Genomic DNA, 9,350 nt, shown 5'->3' with positions numbered 1-9,350 from the left:
CTCTTGCTTACTCATTTTTTTAACGACAGTGGAAAGTAAGTTGTGGGGCTCCATGCTAGTACAAACATGAGCTCAATAGGTAGAAGCATAGCATGGTGCAGAAAGGAACATGGTCCAAACAGAGCACCACAGTGGAAAGACGTCTTTAGAGCCACTTATTTCAGACATTATTCCCATTAGGTTTGGCCAGAGTAGGCTACACCTGAGGCCAGAATTTCTGAGCCATCACTCCCTATTTACAGAAGTTAAATATATATATATATATATATATATATATATATATATATATATATATATATATATATATATATATATATATATATATATATATATGATCCAATAGGAACCTTGTAGGGCTCCTGTACAACTCAAAAGTCTATCTGGGGCAACCACATAGGGGCCGGGTGAAGCATAGAGCGCTGGTGGCTTAGGCGTTGGGACATAATCGTCTGCTGAGGTGTTGAGTCTCTGGGTTAAATGGAAGTGGTGATCAGTGCTGCCTTCAGAGTGCTGTGAATGGTTTCAGTGGTCCGACACCCTTTACATTCTCACAGACCACAGCCCTGCCAGCCTTCTCATTACTTCCTTGCCTTGCTTTTCTTACAGATCCTGGTTCTCCTTCCTCGTTTCATCATCGACTTGCACCCTCTCTATCTTTAATTTTTCACACTATGGCAGTCCTTTGCCTTCTTTTTGTCACAAACCCAGCCTTCCTGTCCTTTCTATCGTCATACACCCAGCCTCTTCCTTTCCTTCCTCTTCTCATGCTATGCAGTTAATTTGCCGCTGGTTTTTTTTCCGATGGGTTTCTTAATGAAAAATATTCATCGAAAAAATGAATCTCCAAAATAATGGGGAGGGATGAGCGGATTAAACGGATAGGGATTAAATTATATGGAAAGAGGCGTGGGGAGAAACCCCCCAAATATAAACAAAAATTAGATTCGTTTTTTTGATGAAAGTTTCGTAAAAAAACGAATCGAAAAAACTGGCGGCAAAAAAACATAGAACCCTTCTCATAGGTCCTGTTTCTCCCATACCTTTGTCTTCCCAAAGGTCCTGGTGAATTCTTTTCTCACAGAATCTGGCCCCCTCTGCCTTCCTTTTCTAACAGATGTGGGGCATCTAAGTCTTTGATTTGTCACAGACCCTTCCCCTTTAAGCCATGTTACACTACAGATCATGGCGTCATTTACATTTCCTCACACACATTTGCCCTTGCATGCCTTCCCCTTTTCTCCCAGTACTTGATCCTCGATTTGCTTCCATCCTCACACAGCATTGTCCACCCTTTTCTTGCCTCATGGATCCTGCCCATCCATGTTTGTCTTTTCTCTTTCTGTACATCAAAAAGGCTTGCCCTTCTTTCCCTGCTCTTTCTCACACAGCTTGGCCATCTGGGACTTCAAACATATTCTTTCATTGCTTTCATGTTCTCACAGGCCTTGGCAGTCCCACACCTTGATTTTCGCCTACAGACCATGGACCATATGTTGCCTTCCTTTTTAGACAGGTATTGGTTCTTCTGTGCCTTCCCTTTCCCACACCCTGTGTCTTTCCTTACTTTCTTTTTCAAAAGGACCTGGACCCCCCTTACCTTCCCTTTCTCACGGTTGAAGTTTAGACCTACGCTCCCCCTTGCCTCCCTTTTCTGAAAGACACCGCTACTCTGTTCCTGTCGATGAAAACTTGGCCCACCCAAGCCTTCCTTTTCTGGCAGAGCAGGACCCCTCCTTGCCATCCTTTTATTAGAAATCCTGGCGCTAAACCCATCCTTTTCTCACAAACTCTTGGTTTTCTCTTCCTTAAGCAGCATACTTGTGCCCTCCTTACCTACCTTTTCTCACGGATAATGGTCCTGTTTGACCTGCCATATGCGCAAACTCTTGCCTTTTCTCTGCCTTGCTTTTCTGACAGCCCATGGCCCTTGATTTTCTTCCCTTTCTCATCATCTCTGGTTCTTTTGTGCTTTACTTTTCCGACAGACACTGGTCCTCCTTTTCTCACAGACCATACCCCCTCACCAATTTCCGCCCCCTTAATACATTTAGTCACAGACCCTTGCTCGCCTATGCCTTCTTTTTCACATGGACATGGTTAATGTAATCTTTTTCCTTGTCTCCACCATGTTCCTCTGGGTACCCCTCCTGGACTTCTGATTCCTCGTAACGTCTCCACACCCTGTTGTTGGTTCTGCAAACTCATCAGGTCAAACCTTCACCCTTACGACTGCCATCCTACCTTCCACCTCAGCAAAGCAGACCCTAAACCACCCCACGGCCTGTAACCCACAGAAGAGTGGCATGCAATCCTGAGCTGTATAGTTTAGATGCATTTTGACTATGTTCTCATTTGGAGTAAAGGGAGGCACAATCATTAAGTGGTGGCCCTTCCACAAAACAGAAAATCACAGTTAATAAAGTAGTATTAACTCATCTCGTTAATTGGGCAATACAAATATGCTACATCACGTTAGGACATGCATAGTACACAATGATTGCAGACTGTCCTGTGGCCCTGTTTTCGGGCAGGAGGATTGGGTCCAGACATTCGATCCAAAGAAGGTTAGACACATGCGGTTAGTGGCAAACATTCAAAAATATATCTCAAAAACCAAGGGGAACTAAACCACTTGTTGTTCGACCTCTACCTCCCAGATGTGAGTTACAGCAAATCCTTAGACGCCGACTCTACCTACCACACAGGTACTACACGCTGTTTTATTATCACCTCCCATTTAAGAGGCACTGAATGTTTTCATTGTGCTCCACATCCTGCAAAAGGTCCACAATCCCTTCCTGTCCCATACTCATACTTCTCCATAAAATGAGGTACTGCATTATTGGACACTCATTCCATTGTACGTCTAAAAGGACGTTGCCACTTCCCATTGCACATATACCTCACAGGTTACAGGCACTATACCTCTTCCGGTCTATAGCTTTAGCTTCTAGCTGAAAAGCGTCCCCTCCCCGCTCCCTCTCTTTCCAACTGTACTGGGCCCTCGAGTCGCTGCACCACTTTTCAGACCCAAGAGCCACTGCAGCTCATCCAAGTTCAGCCAGCACATCAGCTGAAAAGAATGACATCACTTCTCATCCCAGCTGTCCCTCCTTCCAATGCACTGATTACTTCCAAATGCAGATCTCTGGATCAGCTGAGAAGAACCAGATTATCTCTGTTCCCTCTCTACCCCCCGGGGAGAGGCATGTCAGTACTACAGCATCTGACTACATTGATGTTCCTGCAGAAAAAGGGAGAGATCTTGAGAAGAATAGTCAACCAGCATCATGGGAAGAGAACTATGTAGATGCAATCTTGCGTCTATCCAGCCATAGTACAGATCCAAAGAGAGCTGAGCGCTGATCGAATGCACATCAGAGTCGTCCATCAAGGGCAGGTGAGCCGTCGTACCGATTTCTGGTTACAGGGAAATCTCGAGGTCTGCTGACATTTCAGGATAAGCCCAATCGATAAGGTAGACCACAAAGAGCTGTCCCAGTAGGTAGGTAACTGAGATCCGATGTACTGGAGTTTGAGTCGTAAGGGTCTCAAAGAACAAAGGCTGGACCACTTTTCTTCTTTAGTCCCGATGCCCAGCAGTCAAAGCCCTACCATACCCCATAAAAGGCGCCATGCGGCCATCCAGCACACACCTACAGGCTTCTGTGCATTAAATGAAGACACCAAATGTTCGTGAGGAGCCATAACAGATTCTCAAGCAGCAAAGTGAGTGCAAGTTCCATGTCATACCCCACCCACCTCAGCCCCCGCAAATAAAGAAAAAGTCAAAGGAACAGGACAAGGACACGACAGGGCATAAGACCGAGTGACTTTCATGTCCCGTAGAAAAGATTTGTCAGCGTCCATAGAGATACAAAACCCCTCTTCTGGAATGGTTGCGAGTGTATGAGTGTGTGCCAGCTTGGCATCCATGGAAGGGCAGACACTCTGAGGTTATGAACGGAAAACCCTACAAGAGAAGGGAAGAGAGAAAGGAACACATCAAAATGAGGGTTGGCAGTACCAACTGGAAAAGAATCATTGTTCACCAAAGAGGAAAAATAATTGCCAGGGTCTATCTGCCTGGATAATTGACTGTAAATCACTTTATATTTCATTGATGACTGTTAATGGATGGCACCCCATTGGAGATTTATGAGTGAGAAGCCAATCAGGCCAGTGTTATGAGGGTGTGGGTGATTGAGACTTCATTGCACCGTATATGGCCAGCACGGGATTGCGTGAAAAGACTGTATCTAAACTGCTGAATGCACTTTTAGAGCGCATTCGGCATAGTAGATGAGATCTAAGCCCATAATACCGAACAGGGGTGCAGGGGTTGAGGGAGTGTCCCCCAAATACATTATAGGCAGTGCAGGGGACAAACAGCCAAAATCCCAAAAGACTAAATTACAAAATGCGGGCTAATGGGCTCCATGATTTTGTACTTCTGTATTTTGGGATATGATCTTATAACGTACATCAGGCCAGCACTGTGAAGACATTGCCATATATTAGACCTCAGGTAACAGGAAAGCCCTGAGGGTGAATAAGTGAAACTTCATTCACTATTTAAAGGCCATTATTGTGACGAATGAGTAAGATCAGAGACATTTGGGAATGAGCATGACTCTATTATAGGGTACAAAGAAAATACTTTACTAAATGGACTTCCTATGGTGTGTGAAAGCCAGTGCTGCGATCATTGAAATAAATGCTATAAAATGCGGGTGTGACTTGCAGCATGCGTAATGGCCACTGCTTCACTTCTGTTCTCTGACCCTGCTCTCTGCACCACACACCCTCTACATGCCCTCTCTTCAGGCACCATGACACTGGACCAGGACTTACTCATCACTGTCTTTCTTGCTCTCCTCGATGTGTGCGATTGACTCGGACCGTAGACGGTTCGTCACTTCGTATGTCCGTAGAGTGACCCCGAAGATGTCTTCATGGTATCTGTTGTCATCCTGCAATGAACAAAAGGGCAGGAAGATCAGAGTAAGCACATGGCTCCAGAAAGAAGGTATAATTTCAAAGGCATTGGAGAGAGGCCTGGTGGCATAAAGACAAATCAAAAGGAGACCAGTACCTGGCGCACGGTCAAACACTCTGCCTAACTTACCTATAACTCTGTACATTCCCCCAACTTTCCCCTTATTTCATAGACAGAGCAGGCTTCTGCAAAGGCGTGGTTTATGAAAGATGTCAACGGGCACATTGCAGCCAACAGCACGTTCTGTACCGTGACTTGTATTTATTTACTCTTCTAAGTATTGGCCTACAAGCCTCAGCAGTCACATTATCACGGGGTCAAAAGCCGGGACTAGATTAAGGTGTCTAATGCTATGGGAACACTTGACTATTGTCATCTCAATGCCAGCCCCCCACATGGATGCTACATCCCCTCAGGAACAAAATGAAGCTCATGCTTTAATGAAAGATCCCCCTTTGACATCTGCATTATAGGTCCAATGAAGAAGTTGCTGTACAGGTTTATAGTTTTCATAGTGTACTAACTGTAGGAAAGACTTATGGTTAGTGTTTCATCATTACCTTGAGTTTCTATAGGGTGCATGCATATGCATGTGTTAGGTAAGAATTAGTGCTGTCCAACTGGTGAGGACTACACACGACTTATCTGCTTGGTATTAGGTAACCCACCTTTTAATATAGGCCTGTACTACATAAGTTGGTAGTTTGACTGAGCAGCCAGGTTCATTTTAAGAGGGCTAATGTCAGCTGTAGAGCTGTACATTTGAAATCAGTAAGTACAAGTAGCCATATATACATATGTATTTATAATTTCTGATGCTTGTTAATCTGCTTAGATTCAAATGCTGTGCATACAGTTCGACATCTAGTGGGAACCGCAGAGTATTGCATCTTGTCTTTCGAGGATCGAAAGGGGACGTCGGCGTAGGCATGTCTCTAACACTATCCCTAACGTGACGTGTAGTGTACCCAGAAATCCTCATGCATCGAGGTCCCTCAGATTGTTTTTTTCCACCCAGCTAGCTGGTCGCCTTATGTGGAGCTCTACCTAATTTGCAAATTTGTTAAAATCCCGACCTTTGGCCTTTTATACAACTTTTGTCCCCTCTTCGACGATTAATGAACTGCCGCCGAAGACAGAACAAAAGACTTCGACGGCTGGCATTCCGGTCAATGCTGTCGACCGCGTGGCTGGGCCTTCTGGCCGGCCTACAAAGTAGGGAAAGTGGGGTCTGGGGGTTTCCTTTCTTTTAAGAATGTTTTTCCTTCTCCCCTCTCTTTGTCCCTTTGGTATTGTTGTCACTTTTGTTTACCTGCGCTATGGACAGGGCTCCCTTTAAATGTTGCCCTTCCTGTAAGGGAAAATTTCCCTGCAAAGACAAGCACCTTCCGTGCAATAAGTGTCTCCCCCCTCAATCACGTTGAGGTGTCCTGTCGGCACTGTAAGCTCCTACGTCCTAAGAACATAAAGGAGCGTCATGTAAAATGGTGGGCAGTCTATGCAATGTCGCAGGCCGAGGTTAGCTACCCCGCCGCCACAGCCGCAGAAAGTGATGAGGCCCATAGCGACGAACATGACTCTGACACATTTGCCATTGACATTTCAATGGAGCAGACTCTCTCCAAGATGTCCGTCCCCGGGCCCGATAAGCACGACAAAAGTCCTGCTATGGGGAGGATACACCCTGTCAACGAGGACGCACCGACATCACATGGGACTAAATACACAACCCCGATACCGCCGCAACCTCTCAGTGGAAGCAGTCTAAGGCCCATACGGGTGCGACGGGTTCCTCGACAACACCCGCCGATTCGCAGGATCGGCAGCCCTCCCCGCAACTGCGCCACCGGCATGCGTCCGGGCACTCTGTAAGTAAGGCCGCCAGCACCAAATTCCTCAAGGCCGTCGACGTGCCTCCACGAGTGCGCCGACACTTAAAAAAGCTCTGGTTGTGCCGAAAGTTTCAACGCAGCTGCCCTCCGAGCCTAAACACCTTCCCGTAGCACCGAGCATGAGCGAAAGCCTCCCGAAGATTGTTTAACGGTGACATGCTACCCTTGAATCAACTTGACCAAGTAATACACCAAAAAGGATACAGGTGGAATAGCATGAAAGGATACAGTATAACTCTGAATTCCTCTTCTTGACCTTCACTGTAGTATCCTCAAGGCAAAAACCTTTCCCTTGATACCACCCACTGCCTGATAATTAAACATGGTCAGAGCGAGGAATCAATTGAAAGGGTGAGTAACAAGGCACACTCTTCAATCTGTATACAAAAAAATAAATGAGGTAACTAACTATATGATTCAATTCCTCTTTAAGATCCCACTATCGCTACACTAACCTGTAGGAGTAGTTTGTAGAGTTGAGGCGAACAGAAGGTTAAAATGATTTCAAAATAAAAAACAACGACAAGGAAAGGAAGGTTAGTAGGAAACTAATCCCGGACGGAACGAGGGTCGGTCTAGAGCCGGGTAGGTGCACTCCGGTTAGCGTCCTTAGTTCTGTGCACAAAACAAAACCCAAAACAATCCTGGCATCTCCAGCAAGGGTAGTCGGCAAATACTCTGGATTGAAAGTTTGTTAACACCCTTTGTAACTTTTTAGAAATAAAGATTCTGGCCTCTCAATCTTCACACAGTCAATAACATTCACCCTTAATGTTACTTGAAAAGAATCATTCCCAACCGGGATAGAACTGAAGAGTTTAGTAATAATGGAAGTTATAGAGTCACTTCCTCTGTTTTGAAAGTAACGCCAGCACACAGGAACAGACATATGTTAGGTACTTGACTTACTGTAGAAACCATCCGGTACTGAGTAGAAGCAACCCCGGATTGGAGCGGACAGACAACACCTCCGCGAGGGGCAGACAGACAACACCTCCGCGAGGGTTCGCGGTCCACCGATAGGTAGCACAGCTCAGCGAGGGGGCGCGGACAACTGCAGGCGTCTTCCGCGAGGCAACTCCACGAGGAAATGCAGAGAATTGCAGGTGAATTCCACGAGGCAACTCCGCAAGGAAACGCAGAGAACTGCAGGTGAATTCCGCGAGGTGGAATTGTCTTTGGAGTTCCTTCTCATGAACGAAGGTCGGGAAATGGATTGGAACCAGAATGCCTAAGGAAATCAGGCTAGACGCGGTCCGAACGTTATCCAACCGCCAATGAGTAACAAGGTAACAGCAACAATCAGAAGCGCTTGGCGCTTAGAGGAAAGGACCTAAATACGTGCCGAAGCACGTGACTGATGCTCAGAGCAGTCATGTGACCTTAGGAGCCGGAATGCAGTGGGGTTTCGTGGGGAGTTTGGAAAACAGACTCCACTTGTTGTAGAACGGTCTTGCTGCCGTTCTAAAGGCATATGGGCTCCTGCTACCATATGCATCAGGTGAGTGAAGTGTGACAGTACCATCCCCCAAAGGCATCTCCACACCCCTCCTGGCATGAAACCTACGAAGCAGCACTTGTGCATGTATATTGGCAAGTGGTTAGCATGTATGGTCTTCAGGACCGTACCCCTTCCAATCAATCAAATAGTGCAGTTTACCAGCACGCCTCTTCATATCGAGAATGCCCTTTACCTCATATTCATCAGAACCTCTGACTTTTATGGCCAAAGGTCTAATAGGCAACCGAGTGTTTGGATTGTATGGTTTGATCAAGGAGACATGGAACACCGGATGGACTCTCCAGCGAGCAGGCAGACAGCCGCAGGATTGATAATCCTTGTAATGGCAAAAGGACCGATAAATCGTGGAGGGAGTTTCTTCTTGCCAGGTATCTCCAGATTCCTAGCTGATAACCATACTTTCATTCCCATCTGATATACCGGAGCAGAGGATCTCTTGGCATCAGCGTATCGTTTGGTACTTTGTTGGGCGCGGTGCAATTGATGCCTGATTCGAGTATGTAACATCGATAAGTCTCGTATTGTACAACTGGATACTGGATTGGCCGTAGACAGGTCAGGATCCAATGGAATGGATCTAGGATGTTGGTCGTACAAGGCAAAAAACGGGGTGATACCAATAGAATGATGAAGTGAATTGTTAAATGCAAACTCGGCTGACGGTAACATGGACAACCAAGTAGACTGATACTGCAGACAGAGGCATCTTAAGTACTGCTCCATGGTGCCGTTTGTTCTTTCGTTTGCCCATCCGTTTGGGGATGGAACGAGCTAGACATTCTGTCATCGATTGGCATAGCAGATGTAAGAGCCCTCCAGAAATGGGAGGAAACTGGGAACCCCTGTCTGAAATGATGATAGTAGGTAGTCCAAAGAAACGAAAAACGTGTCGCAGGAAAAGTTCTGCTAGCACGGCGGCAGTGGGAAAACCCTTACA

The 9,350-nt window shown here is 46.1% G+C and overlaps 1 protein-coding gene across 2 annotated transcripts in view; it reads right to left on the bottom strand.

Moving 5' to 3' along the window:
* Positions 1 to 303: 303 nt before the first annotated feature.
* NOS1 (nitric oxide synthase 1) overlaps positions 304 to 9,350 on the bottom strand; it is an 833,905-nt gene continuing 824,858 nt past the window's right edge. Inside the window, exons 28-29 of one of the 2 annotated variants that reach the window (XM_069619207.1) lie at positions 4,855 to 4,973; positions 304 to 3,973 (exon numbers count right to left, since the gene is read on the bottom strand). In XM_069619207.1, coding sequence (XP_069475308.1) covers positions 3,958 to 3,973; positions 4,855 to 4,973 — 135 coding nt within the window. In that variant the 3' untranslated portion in view covers positions 304 to 3,957. The remainder of the gene's footprint in view (positions 3,974 to 4,854; positions 4,974 to 9,350) is intronic. The other variant, XM_069619208.1, reaches the window with a different exon arrangement.

This window comes from Ambystoma mexicanum, chromosome 10, assembly GCF_040938575.1.
Source record: "Ambystoma mexicanum isolate Mex_15411 chromosome 10, UKY_AmexF1_1, whole genome shotgun sequence".
NCBI lineage: Eukaryota > Metazoa > Chordata > Amphibia > Caudata > Ambystomatidae > Ambystoma > Ambystoma mexicanum.
The sequence above is the reverse complement of the archived record's forward strand: the minus strand, read 5'-3'. Positions and strand labels throughout refer to the sequence as shown.